We start from the raw sequence: 17,872 nt of genomic DNA on the forward strand, positions 1-17,872 counted from the left end.
GCAGTCCTGAGGAGGCTGCAACCACACCTGACCTAGGTATTCTACCAAAGCTTAGCAAAAACCAATTATTTTTGAAGGTTTAGAACCTGGGTATTGAAAAGTAAAGGGAAAACAAATTACCTAGAAAAGAATAGAATATGTTGTGAGAAAATGTATTTTTTTTTTAAAAACCAACCAAACAAGAAATCTCAAGTGTGCTCCAAATCACTTTGATCAAGCCTCACTAACATTTATTTCAAGTCTACACCATCATTTAGATGTTTTTATACTGTGGCAGATTTAAGCCTTCAGTTCTCTCCTGTAACACTTGATGTTATATAAGATGTCAGTTTAGAAAATATGAGACCATGTTGGAAACCAATTTCCTGAAGAGCCACAAACAGGGTCATATCGTTATCTAAGGTTATACTCACAGCTCTGGCAATTTTCGGTTTTTTTAATAAATATGGATAAATCCATAGGACTCCAAAGGACAACAGATTAAATTCTTTATCTTATGTCCAGGTTTCAAAATCGCGCAAAAGGTGCTTTTCGCGGAAGATATCAGAAATCTCTCCAGAGACAGAAAACGATACAAAGTCCTTCTAACAACATAAAAAAGCAAAATGCATATTCAAAGAGGTGTGTCGTCTGAGAGCTGAGCAGTCAAAGAGAAATCACCAGCTCTGATCAGGGAACAGAGGAGTTGCCTTTACCAGCCCAGACCCCAGGCAGCAGAGATCGTGGGCTCACGCACAGCTCTGCACTGAGTTACCCCAGCCCTGGGCTAAAGCTGCTGTGCACCTTGGTGGCCTGGATCCCAGCCAGAACAACTCCGTTCTGTTTCCACAATTGTGAACAGGCAGGCTCGTAGAATCATCAGCTCTATCAAACACGTTCAGCCAATTTAGAAAATAAACACCGATGTACCGATACTTCTTGAACACACGTTAAGAAGCTAACACGGGGAAGTTTAGCCCGTTCCAAAACCAAAGAAAAACATCGTTTTATTCAGCTGAAATTAGCTGCTAGAGCTCTCACAGATGGTCTGTTTTAGCTCCAAAGCTGGGCAAAACCGCATCACACGATAGCTGTTCTCCGAAAGAAAGGCAAGAGGCGTTCCCCTCCCCTCACTGCCAAGGCTGCTAAGGGAAAAGCCGATGGAGTTTAGTTTAAGTCATCATTCCCCCCCCAGATGCTATAAAGCCACACGAATCGTGATTTCAGCTGAGAGAGAGCGAGGAGCTCCCTGACTGACCCTTCCTTTTCCCTCCATCGGAGTCCCCGACTCCGCGGCCGGGACCACCCTTCACCGGGTCGGTGTTAGCGGGAAACCCATGACCGACTACCGGGCAGGACTCCCGTTCCCTTGAGACCCACCCGAGCCCCTCCCCTGGATTCCCCACCGGGGCAGGGACCCTCCGCTCGATCGCCTCGGGCGAGAGCGGCGGAGAAACTCTCGATGGGAACAAGCTCCAGAGGGGAGCTGAGGTGAAGTGAGGGAAGACTACGCGGAGAAAGGGGAGGGGGCGGCTCACAGGGGGAGGGGGCGGCTCACAGGGAAAGGGGGCGGCTGGGGAAGGTTCTCCGCAGCTTCAGAGCGGCGAGCGGGGAGACGGGCGCTGCCCCTTTAAATCCCGTCCCAAGGGGGGCGGAGAAGGGGCCGCGAGGTGGGGGCTGAGAGCGCGCGCGCGCGGCATCGCCTGGCGCCCCGGCAAAGCAGCGGTGCCCCGGCTGGGCGGGGGAGGGGGCAGAGGCGGAGCTGAGCGGAGCGGAGAGCTGGGGGCCGCGGTGTTGAGTGGCGGGAGCGGAGTCGGCCGGGAAGAAGGACGGGTGGAGGTGGTGGTGGTAGCGGTAGCGGCGGCGGGGAGTTGGGAGGTTGTCGTCGGCTTCCCGCCATGGCCACGTCCCCGTGTAGCAGCAGCGGCGTCTCCTCCTCATCCTCGTCGGGGTTGGGGGCGGACGCGGGGCTGGAGATCCGCACGCGCTCCGTGGAACAGACGTTGGTGCCGCTGGTGTCGCAGGTAGAAATACCGCCGCGCGAGGCAGACACCCCCCCCTCCCTCCCGCCTCCCCCTTCGCCCCTTCTCTCCCCTCGTCCCTTCGCCCCTCACCCCCAGGGCCGGGAGGAGGGCGGCAGCCGTCGGCTCCCACCTAGGGGCTCTTCCCCCTTCCCGCCCGGGACGGGGCTCGGCTACCGCCGAAGTTTGCGCGCTCGAGTGCTGCTGCTCCTCCCGTAGCCCCGCTCTCTCGAGCCTCCCGGGCGGGGGCGGCTTCTCTCAGTCGCGTCCCAGACGCGAGGTCCCGCCAGCCGGCGCGGAGCGGGGGCAATGCCGGTGGCGGATGCTCCTCGCACCTCCCTCCCTGTGAAGAACTCCAAAGTTCCCCGCAAGGTCGCGGTACCGTTGCGTAACGCCCATGGCCCCAAGGCGCTGCGGTGCCGCCGGCGGCTTCAGCCCCGGGATGCCGCCGTTGGGGGCGGGGGGCAGCGGGTAGCGAGAACCGCGTACGCCGTCCCACCTTCCCGTTCCTCCGGCGGAGAGGCTGCACCATCGCCCGAGTGCCCTCGGCTTCCCGAGCCTCTCGCTGCCTGGTTTTCCACATGGGAGCGTTCTGCTTTTCTCACTGTTTGGAGCAGTCGGCTTCCAGGGGATTTGGTGAAGCTTTGTGTTTTCGCGGTCTGGCTTGGGTGTTCCATTGATTGGAGCTCTCGCCGCACCCGAGGTTTGCACACGAATTTTATGAGGTTAAATAATAGGCAGACTATGTCTTAGTGACCTCAAAAGGTGTTCCGCACAGTGCTGAGTTTGTAAAAAACAAAAAAACAAAAAAAAAAAACCAAACCCCAAACCAACATTTTTTTAAAGTGGTCTGGTAATTACATGCCAGTCACTTCCTTTCTGTGGGTTTTGGTTTTTATAGATCTTTAGTTACAAAACTGAAGCTTGATAAATGTTTTCTTTCTCGAAAATTAATGTTTGCTATGTAGCCTTTTTGTACTATGAACACTGATTAATATATTAAAGTTAGCAAGTCAAAACCTATCTGTAGGAAATCTTTAAACAGTGTATAACAGCCACGCAAAAATAACTAGTTCTGGTCAGGTCAAGTTACGTTTGTTTGTATCCTCATTGCCCATCTGGAAACAAGTGTTGTCAGCCTTACAGTGCTTTTATACAGCTGGGCTGCAGGAAAGTTAATGGTGTTTCTGTATTTATCATGGTAATTTGTTTTTCTCTGAAGAAATCCCAGTGAGTTTGAAGAAGCCTGTCTTGGGGATTAAAAACTTTTTTCCAGACAGAGTAAAATTAAAGATGAAGTTCACTGAATTTTGTACTGAAATAATTGACAGAGGTAAAATATGGAGACCACTTAAAAGAGGCTTGAGAACAAACAGAAACTCTTCCAGCTGGAAAGGCTGAACTTTATGGCATATGTTGAATTCTTTCTTTTAACAGATACCTGGACCCGGGAAGATGTGCATGCCCTTATTCTTCTGAAATCGTGTTTAAGAACAGTGGTTTTATTTCTCCATGGATTTGTTGCATGTATTATATGTCATGTGTGGTTTTTTTTATTGAGTACAAAACCTATGGCTGCATCCTCCAGAAGTGCAAGTATCTTTCACTTCCCCTATACAAAGTGTAAGGTTTGAGTGTTTATGAACACTTAAGAGCTGCTGTTTCCTGGTAAAGCACTCCAGATGAGCTTGTTCCCTTGGAAGCTGAGCACTGAGCTCTGTTCAGATTCAGGCTGAAGTTGCTGCTGGTATCAGATGCAGTTCCCTATGCTTGCCTGATAAAATGCCCCAGTTACGGTACTCGTTTATCAGTTCTGGCTGTACTGTTTCATCTAGATTATTGTTCAGTGGAGGTCTCATTGGCTGAGTATTTATGCAGAAAGGGTGTTTAGAGAGTACTTAATCAGAATCTGGATTTTATATCCTACATAAGCTATGGATCAGCAGTAATACTTAGGACTTTGCTTTTCTGCTTGTTTGAGATATGCTTGCAAAAGGATTTGGATTCTTACCCTTCAGTTAAAAACTCACTGTGTGCTATGTGATACTTGTGTACTACTGAAAAAATAGTCTAAATGCTGCTGCTTTCACTACTTTAAGCAAAGAGAAAACAAAAGGTTCCCTCTCTGACAAATTCACTTTAAGTCTGTCTTGTAGAGCTATATCTGGTGTTTTTTTTTTTTAAATAAGAATGGGTTCAGCCTTTTCTTTTTTTCCTGAAATTCATGTACTGTACAGTATACCATCCTAGTTGATGTGAATGTGTTTGACTACCTGCTCTTATTTAGCAGTCATGAGGGTTGTTAAGTTTAGGATTTTTTTAATGGCAATTTGCAACCTGACTTTTCTTGCAGACTATATCATATCAGAGTATAATTGCTGCCAGCAGTGGCATAAGATTCCTGTTTTCCTGACAGGAGAAGTTGCCTGTAGATTGATTACTGAATATGTTTATTAATAAATTTGTTTTTAAAATTTACTGTTTATAGAGTTGAACTAGGTCTTAATTTTCTCTAGATCTGTTCAGACCTTGGTGTGGCCCTTTTCTAATAGTGCCACAGATGCCCAAAGATAGCAGATTTAAATGTCAGTATTAAGCATGTTTGCTAACACTTCTTTTTCACCATCTACTTACACATACCATGAAGAAAACCATGCTACACTGTTGTGCAAAGCATGTGGCATGCAGTTCAGAAAATACTGCTTTTGGGGTCAACCCCCCAATTTTCTTTAGAATAAGTAAAATTCTCTTTTTCTGGGTAGATATACTACTTTCATGTGAAACACTGAATTAAAGACAGCATTTTTAAAATCCAGACATCTCCTTTATGGCTGCTACCCATTTCCAGTCTAATTATGTCGGGTTTCATTTTTCTATGGAAAGTTTTTGGCAACACAAGTCAGGAAGGGTGTTTAAAGTGGTCAGTGCTGACTCATTTAATAACAAGTAATTTAAACAGTTGAGGAAAGGCAAAGACGGGAGAAAAGCACTTTCCAGGATGTGGCTCCACCAGCAACTTCCTCAGTTGCCATTATGTACCTGTTTGCTAGTCTAGCAGCAGCTGGGTATCTTCACAGATGTAAGAGTCTGTCTGTCTGTCTGGATCTGTTCTAAGGAAGCTCTCCAGAAAGCTGCAGAGTAGGTTTTTGTCAACCTTCACAGTCAGGCACTTGGGAAAAGTTCACCAAGAGGGGACTTTGAGCTCTGTCTGTATATGTTCCCAAAAGAGGAAAGTCAGTTTTCATAGCTGAAAGTGACCGATCTCTCAGCATCCTAAGTGTTGAGCTGTGTGATTACAACTCGCTGCTTAGCCTTCTGAAAGCCCATTTTGTCGTAGGCACTTTGGAGAACGATTGTGTGCTTGTTTACTGAACATTTTTTTCCAACTTTCTTGTTACTGGAGATCTTGTCAGAGGTTTTGGAATTGTCTTGACCTATATAGTCACAATAAAACCTTAAATAGGTACAAGAAGTCCATGATGCCATGATGTTTCTGAATTTTGCTGTTGTGCATCTTAGGTTCTGAGTAAGTTAGCAGTGGCACATGCCTTGAGGTGGATAAAACAAACCTGTTCTTTAACATTGTTGTTTCCTTGCTTTCACTGAAGCTAGCTAAATCAATTCCAATTTCAGTGAATGTTATATAACATTACATAATGTTCTACCAGTATTCTGTTTTTCTAGAAGTTTATGGAGCTATGTATTAGAGCCTAAAGAAGAGCCAACAGTTGATCTTTTCCCATGTATTTGAAAAGCTCACAGATGCAGTTTTCAGACTGCAGGTATGACTTTAGAATGAGACTTCTGGGCCAAGCTGGAGATCTGTATATAATCAGGGGCCTTTTTTTTTTTTTTTTTTGGTCCATTACAATTTCCCTTGGGACCATTGCAGGGGTCAATACTGTTTAACACCTTGATTAGTGATCTCAGTTTTGGGTTGATTGGCCAGTATGTTCCTCAGACATGTCAGCTCCTCCTGTACAGCATGTTGGAGAAGTCTGATCTGCTAGAGGGCTGGGCTGCTAGAAAGAGGGACAGGCTGTAAGAATGATCTGACAAGAACTTCAGGTATTATTGTCTTTGTTGGAGTTAACAAAGTCCTCTATCTGGGCCAGGATAACACCATGTAAAATGTTGTGCAGGCTGGTCAGCTGTCTACAGAGAACCTCTGTGAGGAAAGACATGGGAGTCCCAATGGAAAAAGCCCCAGTTTGGGGCTCCCTAGTACAAGGGAAAACATTGACATAGTGGAGCATGTGACATAAGGGGAGAGATTAAAAGGAACTGTCTTTATTCAACCTCAAGAAGAGCCCTAGTGGTCATTTAGGACCTACTTTTCATACAGGAAGGTAGAATGGTCCTTTCCCATCCATACTGCTTTAAGCTGTAGTGATTTTTTTTGTCTGCTCAGTGGCAGGATTTACTGCAGTCTATAACTTCAATCTAGTTGGATAAAGAAGGCAGGCAAACTGATTCCAGATGTGTATGATGATAGAGGAAGAAGCGATGGACAGAAGGTGGAACATGGGAAATTCTAATCAGATGCAGGAATAGGGGTTTTCCAGTGTAAGGGTGGTCAGACACTGAATGAGGAATGAGGTTTATATACCAGCTGCAGAGACTGCAGCTGCATATAGAGTGCCAAAACCAATGTAAGACATTATATATGATATGTTACATAGATATATATAATAGCTTTCAAGGAGTGTTCATTTCCAAACCTACGAGCTGTAAAACTCTTGGAAATTACTCAAGTTGTTGATTGTCTCAATGTGTTTTTAGCAAACAGTTTTAAAGCAGAGTCCTATATTAAGAGCACTGTTAGACTTATAACTTGATAAGCAGCAGCCTTTTGTTCTTGGAAGTCTACAAAAGCTAGGGGGGGGAAAAAACAAAAAAAAAAATTTTTCCATATCTGTTTTTCCTGCACACCATGAATCAGTCTTGTAAGTAAGTCATAGTACTGTATTGCAGTACAGGCACATTGAATACCTGTACTTTTGAATTTGCTGCAAGCCAAATGGTTCTCTCTTCTTTGGAGACTAAATAGAAGTGTCTCATATACTGTCTGGACAACATTCATAAAATGAAAGAATATCTGTAGTCTCATTCCCTTCCTGAACTTCAGCATTCAGTACAAGCTCTTACACATTTCCATTTGCATTTCTCATGCAGCAGATGCACTGAGAGATTTTTTCCAGCAAGTCTCTTGGCTGCCTTGTTTCACTAGGCATTTTTTGGTATCTCTAAGGTGCTAAAGGCATTCTTGCTCTAGTATGGTGGCTTTGCCTCATAGGACTTTTAGAGTACAGGAAGATTCCGTTTGGAAAAAGTAGTGTAATCCATATTTGTCTTAAACTTATTGCTTTCTTTGCTACATCTGAGGAAAAAAAAAAATCTGAGCACACCCCTTTTAAAATGCTTCTTGGTTACAAGTCCTTATCCTTCACTATCCTTCAGTACTTCAAAAATTTTGATAACTTGCAAGCTCTGAAAAGTTTCTCCCCTTTTCCAAGATTTTCTTTTGTGGATTCAGTTGGTACTAACTTCAGATTTGAGACTTGGCAGTACTAAATTTACAAATTACATAGAGGCTTGCGTTGTAACTTGCAGTGAGTGAAGCAAACCTCCTGCCAAACTCATTTCAGTTTACATCCTGTACCACAGAGAAACTGTGCCATGGGTGCAGAGTCTTGTGCATTAACTGCTGACGAGTCTGGAAGCATATGGTATTGTGCCTGTGTATAGAGTTGCATCTCATTAGTTTCAATTAGTCAGTCATTAACTCAGTGAGTCTTCTCCTCCTTTTGGTTCCATAGGTATTATGGGTTAAGTTGTCTGTGTGTGTTTTGTACTATGACTCTTCCACTTGATACAAATTTTTCTTCTGGAAAATGAAGCTTGCAGCATCTAAACCTACTCTAGGTACTCCCTGAAGGAGCCTGCTGCTTTCTCTTTGATTTATGCAGGAAAGGTAATCTTAAGAGTTTGTTATCTGGCTGAACATAATGTGATTACTTTAGTCACAGTATCAGCTGTATCTCTGAGCTGATGTGGTTGCAGCTTTCCCTTTACTGAGGCTAGTTTTTAATTGACAGCTATTTAGTCAATGAAGCCGGGCTGTTATGAAACAGTGAAAGGGAAATAACTAATAATTTACAGTTATGATTTTTAAGGTATGCTGGAGAGCACAGGAATACTTTAGAAAATTCTAAATAGCTAAATGAAATTTTGTTATATTAGCAATTAATGATGTCAGTATCACTAATGACATTCTTCTTTACAGGAAGAATTTAACTTGAACATTTTATCACAAGAGCGACAGCACTACCACAAAACAGCTGCAGTTTCAGGGCTTTTTCCTGTGAACCCTCAGATGGTAAAATTGGCTTTGAGTTAAGCTTGGCTCTTGCTTTATAATGTTCAGTACCCTAGTCTTTGATGTGATGAGTCAGAGCAACATTTCAAGTAGCTAAAGAAAGATGCTTTATACTGGCATAGCTGAAAATCAATTGCTCTTTTTCAATGGAAACTTATATTTCAGATTTATGAGACCTGATTAATGGCTTTTCTATAGATTACACACATTTGTGTAGTTCTCCAGCAGAATGAATATTGGAACTGCCTGACAGTGATCCTGCACAAAAAGAATTAGAGGAGCTTTCTTGCTGTTCAGCTTTGTTGACTGATGGTTTTAGGCAGATTATGTAGGGAAATCCCCAAAGGATGAATTATGCATTAATGATTGCAAACAGCTCTGATTATAGTTTAGTAAAACTGCTGTGTGGTACTATGATCCTGTGACTTTCCGCATGGATTTATTTTATGTTAATCAATTCATTGACAAAGCATAACTCTTGCTAGATAGAACCTTAACTGATAATTTTTACTCATTGAGTTGTGTTGCTTTCTATCAATAGCCTTATTAACAACTAGCATAGTAAATGTGTAGTGATACAGACTCTAGTGCCAGCTTGTAACTTTTAACTCTAGGTACTGAATGGTATATGATTTCTTATTCCTACACATAAAATGAATTCTTGAACGGTATGATAACTCCTAAACAAAAGTTACAAAATTGTGTATGAGCAAATGCTAAGGTTCTTTCAGATGTATACAGAAACTTAAATTAGGAAGTTGCTTTTGTCATAGAGAAACATTTTTGTATTGACTTTTTATATTAAGTAGAATGAATATTACCACTTAAGCCCACACAATCTGTTTTTCAAATAACACAGTAAAATTGTACTGTAGTAAAGTAAAGTTGCAAAAGTGCATTGTGTTTTTTAGTCACAGGTGTCAAAATTGTTTAGAAGGATAATATTGTTAAGTTGCAAGTGTTGAACAAAAAAAAGTTAGATCAGTGTATGGAATACTCCCATTTAATTATCAGAGACCCTGTATTGTATCTTAATGTTGCCTTTAAATATTCTTAAGTTCTCCATCTGAATGAGATTTTATTACCTTTGGGCTCTTCAACCAGAAGAGTATACAGGCTTTTTATGATAAATAAGATAATGGTTCCTGTCTTATGTTAAATTTTTATTTTGTTTTATACTTTTCTCTTTGGATTTGCATAGCCTTTTCCAGAGTACACTGCACTTCTCTGTTAATCCCTAGGGCAAGTATGTGCTTTTCAGGATGAAATACCAGTGTTGCTCTGAATTGAAGTGGTATATGAAAATGTTGTTAAGGAAGCCTTCTCTTAAAAAAGGCTGGAGGAACCCTCCTGTCTGCAACATACAGTGCAAGATGGCTGGTGTTTGTGCCAGTGAAGCTGCCAGTTTATGGAATTAAGTTGTAATTTTTTCTGCATTTTTCTGGGTTTTCCAGAGCCAGTCCCAATTTTACTAGAAATTGTTAAGTTCCACAATAGTTTTTGTGATAAGCAGCTCAGAGGTGTTCTGGGTATCACTTGCACCAGGAGTAGAAGACTAGGTACAGTAACAAAGGAAAGGTAGGGGAGAAAGCCACAACAGGAATTTGCCATTCAGTCACTGTTTTTCAGGTTACCTGGTCATGTTAGTAAATTGACTTGTTTCTGAGACTTCCATCTCTTGCTGAAAATGTGTCTGCATCTGTTTTGGCCACATCTGAAAATACACTTTAAACAGTGGACTTCCCTCTGAATTGGTTTTGTTTACTTGGTCGTGTTCATGCCTAGGATTTCTAGGTGCAGAATGAAAAAGGGCAATACACTTGTTATCATATAATTAGAAGAGGTTGATGGAAGAGATGAAGGCATAGGCCCCGGTTGCTGTGCACAATTGTAATCATTTATTGTGTGGTTTGTTACACTTACATAGTATCCTGATACCTGTTGATTTACAATTTGCACCTCAAAGTGCTCTTTTTACTGACATAAAACTTTATCTACCCATTCCCACCGGAGATACCTGGTACCAGGACATAACATTGTCCAGATGGCAAATTCCTTAGGTTATTTACAGTTCTTTGTTATTCTTCAGGGTCAGTGATTGCCAGGGAGTTCACAACACTCCTCTATCCCATGCTGGCCTGCTCTCTGCTGCTCTCCTACAAGATGTTATATTGGATTTTCTATTTGAAAAACCATTTTTGCCAACTCATGTCATAAGTTGCTCAGAGGTGCAAATTTTAGTCTTTAAATGTCCATACATCTTTTCAAAAAGTGAAAGACGCTGGATCTTGACTTGTCTGAAAATTAAGGTGGTCTTATCATTGCCACTCATTTCTGTAGGAATTCTGAAGACACCTTTTGGGGTGGAAGATAGGGGCGGGCCTCTAACTTGTAAGGCTCCTAACACTATGAGTAAAGAAGTTAGCCTGGTTTGATTTGTGGCCAAGTTTTGCAGAGCGTTTTTCATTGATTCAAAGAATCAATGGAGGAAGAAGGAGGATGGCAGGAATGCAAGTCAGTTTTCATGTACTTTACTGCTTCATATCTGCTTATCACTGAAGATCTCTAAATTTCAGGGGTCAAAGCTGAACATTATAAAGCGACTGACTTTCTCCTCTAGAACTAGTGATAATTCAGTAACATTATCAATGTTATTCAAACCTCTATGTAGTGTATGAGAGTCCAAAGTTTGCAAAAACTAGTCACCTGTATTCATGGCTTTGTTTGTTTTGTTTCTCCAGAGTTCCTTTTCAAAACAACTTGGAAAAAAAGTTGGAAATAATTTAATCTCACTGAAAAAAATAAGTATTTCTGGAGTTTCAAGAGCTTTCATTACTTTGTAAAAGAACACAAATCCCCCAAGCCCCCCACAAATCACACTGGAGGAAATAAATTGGTATCATCAGAGTACTACATCTCAATTGAACAAGTTTATCTGTGTCACATTTTGGTTAATCATTTCCTCTCTGGTGTTTGGTTTTGAAATGTAAAGGTTTTCTAGGAATGTGTTCAACACAAAGAAAATCTATTCACTATTACAGTACCATCTTGCTGTGAGTTGAATAATTTTCGTTTGATCTTTTAACAATTCCAAGAATGTGTAACAAGTACATAGCAGTGGTACTGGTAATCTGAGGCGTTTATTCAAATTTGAATTTGTGTACTCTCTTTCCTGGCAAACTTTATAAGGAGATCTGAAGGAGATTTTTGAAGTCTAGATCTGAAGGAGGTGAAGAGGACTGTTCTTGCCCCTTCCAGATAACATTTTCTACATGTTGAAGTTATTGTGATTATGAGAAGTGTTCAATCAAACATTTATGATGTTTTAAAATAAAATGCACTATTTGCAATTAACCAAAAACCTGTTTACAACAGCAATATAGCTGGTGTCTCATTTGCTTGCTTTATTCTTATGCTCTTTTCTAGGCACCTATGCTTGGGCACTGCAGGAGATAATAGGTTAGGTATACCAGTGGTCTGATTTGGTAGGGCTGCTTGTATTGCTTGTCTTGTATTTACTTGTCACTGCAGGTCCTGGATTGTTCCTTCTTACTTCTCAGAGGTGGCTTATCAACTTGTTAGACACTACATGTGAAAGATTACCTGAGGCTCCTCTAAGCATGTCAGCATTTGCCCACAGATAAGTGAACCAGCTTACAGGTTGTTAAAGTAGTTTTATTTCATTTGCTTCCCTGAAGGCTTGTATGAAAGATGTGTACAAAAGCAGTGAGAAGATGCTTTTAGAAAGCCTTCAGGTAGAGGTACAACAGTCTTAGTATCAGAAGCATAACAGAACTCATGCACCATATATATATATACTGCCTTTCTAGACACTATTGTGTTGGCAGTATGAGGAAAATATTTAAATACAGAGTAGCAGGATCATACCGCTTCTTGGTAGTGGTTGTCTTACAGAAGGGATGACTTTATAGTCCTGAATGGTTCATTGAGTTCTGTGTGACTTAAGCAAGAAGGGGTTGGTTCCCTCTTAAATAATAACTTGTAGAAGAAATGGTTCTAGTGTTCTAATTAAGTGTCTATAAACCAGAAACAACTGCCTCAAATAGAATATAGCTTCTTAAAGCTGACTAGCACATCAGTAGTTAATGCAGTTATATTTCATTTTGGTTAATCCTTCCCAGCCTTTGAAAACTTTCAAAGCTGAATTTCTACCAAGTTTCATCTGTGGAGTTTTTCTACAAAAAGGAAAACTGAGTAGGAAGATACAGCTTTCCAATTCTAAAAATCTGCAAATTAGCCAGACTTCTAGAAAATATTTTAGTGCTTGAAATTGTAGAAGATGCTTAGTAAGACCTTCATTATTGCTTGGATCTGCATCTAATCTTAACAGACTTCTGATTTTTAGGACAGGTAAGCATGCAGTCCTTGTTCATTTCTTAAGAACCCTGAGGCTGCTCTTTTCTGATGAGAAATCAGTGTGACAGTTCTGCTTGAAGCCCTTATGGACTGGATATGAAATGCCAGCTGCTGCTTCTGTACTCTCTCTCACACGTGTGGTTGTACTCTGTAGCAGATGTGGGTGCTGGAACAAAGTGTGCTGCTGTCTGGCTTAATGGGTCTGAAGACCTGTTTATCCTTAAGTAGTGAACAAGACCTAATGAGACATGGTACCTAAAATGCAATATTTCCTCCTGGCCCCCAACTCAAGATGAAATAATAAAATATGAGCTGTGTGGGAAAGGCCTTTTTGACAAAGTTTTCTACATGTCCTATCAAATGCAACTAAATTTACAGCACATGTCCATAGTACGGGTTTGTAGCTCCTTGCCTGCTATGTAGTGGTATTTCATTTTCTTAAAGAAGGCTTTCCATTCCTGCTATTATGTTGGTTTTTGGGTTTGGTGGTGTGTTTTTTATGTTTGGTTGGTTGGTTGGTTTTTTTCCTTGGTTGTTTTTTGTTTTTTTTTTCTTTAGAAAGGAATCATCTACCATTACGAAATTAGAGTAATAGAATCACAGAATGGTTTGGGTTGGAAGGGACCTTAAAGATGATCTAGTTCCAGCCCCCCTGACATAGGCAAGGACACCTCCCACTAGATCAGGTTGCTCAATCCAGCCTGGCCTTGAACACTTCCAGGGAGGGGGCATCCACAGTTAATGGAAGGTAGAAAGGAGAAAAAACACAAAACAGAAGAGGAGCTTTTGCTCCAAGGATGATAATGTGCCTTGCATAGAGGAAACATACTTATTCTAGCAGGAAAGTGGATTAGTGTGAGGCAGTAACAAATAGTACTCTTGAGAGTCATAAGTCAATGTATGTAAAATGTGGGTACTTACCCAGGGAGGGAGGTGGGTAGCATATCTCTTAGCATGACTTCTCCGTCATGCTTCTTGTGTTTGTAAGCAGTAGCTGTGAAATAACTGCATGTCCCCTGGTTTTATTTATAGTTGCATATAAATACTTCCTGAAAGCCAGTCTTAATTATCACTTAATTCTGTCATGCAAGACTTAATTACACTTATAATAAATAGACATGAGAATATTTTTAGCAAAGCATGCTGCCATGATGCTTCCTGTGCATGAAGCATGGAATTATTTAAATATCACTACCTGAAGGCCCTCAAAAAGTTCTGAAAACAGGTGCTTGAGAAGTGCCACAGCTGAGCTTGATATTCCTGAAATGTGAGGTACATCTTGATAATTATGCCTGCATATGTTTTAGCAAAGTACTTAGGGGAAAAGTCGATTTTTTTTCTGGGGCTGGTCATAACAAGTGACAAAAGAGGCAATTTCTTAAAGCATGCTTTTTAAACTTACTGTCTCAAATCCTAGATAAGCATTCCATTGAAATAGTGTATGTGCTTGCATTAAATAGAGCATGGGTGCTGTCAAAAGAATTGTTTTGTTTTGAGAACCTGATCAGTAAATCCTAAGTAAACAGCATATACTTTTGTTCAAAGAGACTTGCAGGTAATCTTTTCAGCTGCTAACTCCTGCCCGAACACCACAAATGTTAGTGACTGGGTGATACATGATCAAAATACAATAAATTAAATATTTGGGAGGTGCTAAGTGTTAAAAGGAAAGCTTAGATAATGCTCATGGTGTCACAGTGGTTTCCTTCTTTAAAAAAACAGAAACAAACCAAACGACAGAAACACAACAGTAATGGTTCTGGTCTGTTCAGAACCAGATGGGCTGCAGGGGAAAATCAATTCTTTGTAATCTGAAATATCCTTAAATGCTGCAAGTTTTCACTGATCTGTTTTTTGGTAGTCTTTTAGGCTATCTTTGGAGGGAAGTGGTTGTTTATTGGGGAGAAAGTTCCTTTTTAGATTTCCTGTGGATCTTTGCTTTTCTTCACTTAACTTGGACAATTTTATGTCTTTTTAACCTGCTTAAGAGTCAGGAGCAAGAACTTCGGTTATTCTTTATTTTGGAAGCCCAGTTCATTTGCTTTGTAATGCTCATTGCTTTACTTATATCCTGAAACATGGTATTGTATGCCTCTACCCAGTGTATCTCCAGTTGGACTGCATAGGGATTTTATTTTTTTCTTACTATGGTCTGAACTAGTTAAATATTTGTGCTGCTTATTAGCATCACAGTTTCCTTCAGTTTATCACTTAACATACCAGTGAAGTAGTTCTTGCTCAGTTATGTTGTTTGTTAGTTTTTTAGCATTTGATTGTTAATTACAAGTTTGATTAAGTCTTGAAAAGAATCTGAAATTTCAGTTGCTATTACTTCTGTTTTTTCATAATTTATTTTAAATCGAATATACAGGTGAGTATATACCTGTTGCTCTTAGCACTTCATGAAGGAACAAGATATTAATCCATATTACATGTTCTACTTGTTTGCACAGCAATGTTTTCTGTGGGTGGCAGGTTTTGAGAAGCCCATCTGTATCTAGTAACTCTCCTCACTCCTGTGATGTTATTAAGCATTTTACCTCATGTTTCTAGAACCAAAGATGGCCTTTTTTCCTTTAGATAATATACATATTTCATATATAACCGTAGGTTTTAAAATTCAGTTTAATCTGCATATGCAGACTATTCCAGTGGGTGTTTAGAGTAGACAGACTCATTGAATGGTTTGGGTTGAAAGGGACTTTAAAGATCATCAAGTTCTGACTCCTCTGACATGAACAGAGACACCTTCTGCTATACCAGGTTGCTCAAAGCACCATGCGACCCGGTCTTGAGTACTTCCAGGGAGGGGGCATCCACAGCTTCTTTGGAAGCTAACCTGTTTCACTGTCTCATTGTCCTCATAAAAAATTTCTTCCTTATGGCCAATCTAAATCTATCCTCCTTTAGTTTAAAACCATTATGCCCCATAATGTCACTACAGGCCTTGGTAAAAAGTCATCATCTTTTTCATAAGCTGCCCTTATTGAAAGGCTGCAGGACGTCTCCCCAGGGCCTTCTTTTCTCCAAGCTGAGCAACCCAAACTCTTCAGCCTGTCTTCATAGGAGAGTTGCTTCAGCAATCTGATTATCTGTGTGGCCCTCCTCTGGACTTGCTTCAATGGCTCCATGTCTTTACTGTGGTGAGGTCTCCAGAGCTGGACGCAGTATTTTGGGTGGGGTCTCACCAGAGCAGAGTAGAGAGGCAAAATCACTTTCCTAGACCTGCTGGCCACACTTTTGAGCACAGCCCAGTTGGCTGGCTGGGCTGCAAGGACAGGTTTCCAGCTCATGTCCAGTTTCTCATGCACCAGAACTCCCAAGTCCTTTTCTGCAGGGTGCTTTTCAATCCATTCTTCCCCGAGTGTGCATTCATACTGGGGATTGTCCCAGCCCAGGTGCAGGACCTTGCTTTTGGCCTTGTTGAAATTCATGAGGTTAAGATGACACCGGTGATAGATGTGCAAAAAGAGCTGCTGATTCTTGCTTCACTTTGTATGGGGGCTATAGAGCTTATTTTTTCCTGCAAAACCTCTTCTGAACAGAGTGCTAAAGAAGTCATAAAACCATAAACTTCACCCATGTGTCAATGAAACTATTTATGAAAATGTCTTGTAAGACTTCATTAAAGCAACTTAAACTATAATATCTTCATAATTTTCACCATTTGCATACCTCTGCCATCATAATGGGATTAAAATGCCTTGATGATTTGTAAAACCATGGTATGCCTTTCAGTTTGCAGCATTAGTTGCATATGCATTTTTGGGGGATTACACAGAACATGTTTAAACTTCCACTGGCATACAATGCTGTGGGAGGTAAACTTGCAGCCAGGGCATGCATCCAGATAGTATTCTGTTTGGTTTAGCCTTGTGTTATTTTATTCTCAGTAACTGTATAAATGTAATGTTAGCCATTTGTTTGCATAGCATTGTTTTGATATTTTTTTTTAAAAATCAGATGAGGAAACAAAGATGTTGTCACGGTTTAACACCCTCTATCAAATTGGTTTTCTTCAGCATTTGGTCTAATGCTCTGTGGGCTTGCTGCTGCCCATGGGTAGGTAAGAACTTGCCATCTGGGTTTTTAGATTAGCTGCTATCACTTATTTGATAGCATGGTATACCTGAAACATCTACAGTGCAAGAATTCTGGAGAGGTGCATAGTGCAGCTGCTTTAATATCCATTTAATATTAATACGGATTTTCACTGAAGTGATGGTAATTGTGTATTCTGGGCAGTATCATTTTACCTCTCGAATGAACCTGAAGGTGTTCAGGTGTTTGCTTAGCTTGCTGTTTAATAGGACTGTACCATCCTAAGATGGTATTTTCATTGGGCTGGCGTAGGGTTCATAGGCTTTGGGGCTGAAGTTTGTGAACCAGGGGGACTCTCACAGGGTTGGATTTGTTGTATGAATTGCAGAAAGTGGGCTGCCTTTAGGGGGTGTGGCTTAGGTGTAAGTTAGAGAAGTAAAGCATATATCATAAGGCAGTGGGCAGACAATGCACTTCTGTAGGGTTGTTCTGTACTAGAACGAAATATTTTTCTCTTCATGTAACTACGTGCTCTGTGAAATATTACTACTTTCCCTTGTAAGTAATTCAGTACCGCAAACTTGATCAAACCAGCTCCTAGCATTCAAAACCAGCCCCAGTAGTGTTAAAAAACACCACTGTGTTTTCCCCCTGAAATACGACTTGGTGATATCTGAAGGGTAAGCATTGATCAGATTATGAAGCAGAACAGTTCCTGCATTGGTCCCTGCTGTTTCCTTCAATCTGATGTGGGCATTACAGGTACAACTTCTATACTGTTGCCCTACTATAGGCTTGACTGGTGTAGGAGAATGTATGAGTGAATAGTGATTTGTATGTTTTGAGGAACAAAGACACCTGTAATTAAGCTGATGCAGCTGAGGCAAACACTTAAGGAGCTTGTGTAATTCTGAGTTCCTTTCAGCAGACACCTTTGAGCCCCTGGGGATGGGGCCTACTATGCAGTTCTGTGGGCATCTTAAACAATGCTGTTGCTGAAAGCAGCACTTCTCCCCATCCTTCTGTCCCCAACCTTAATCTTTTCCCTTTTGCCACCGAAAGTATTCATACAGCT

General features: G+C 41.1%; 1 protein-coding gene across 1 annotated transcript in view; it reads left to right on the forward strand.

The window, feature by feature from the left end:
- Window positions 1–1,761: 1,761 nt before the first annotated feature.
- CTNNAL1 (catenin alpha like 1) overlaps window positions 1,762–17,872 on the forward strand; it is a 52,891-nt gene continuing 36,780 nt past the window's right edge. Inside the window, exon 1 of the mRNA XM_071736915.1 lies at window positions 1,762–2,003. Coding sequence (XP_071593016.1) covers window positions 1,878–2,003 — 126 coding nt within the window. The 5' untranslated portion in view covers window positions 1,762–1,877. The remainder of the gene's footprint in view (window positions 2,004–17,872) is intronic.

Source organism: Heliangelus exortis, chromosome 2 (genome assembly GCF_036169615.1).
Source record: "Heliangelus exortis chromosome 2, bHelExo1.hap1, whole genome shotgun sequence".
NCBI classification, from domain to species: Eukaryota; Metazoa; Chordata; class Aves; order Apodiformes; family Trochilidae; genus Heliangelus; species Heliangelus exortis.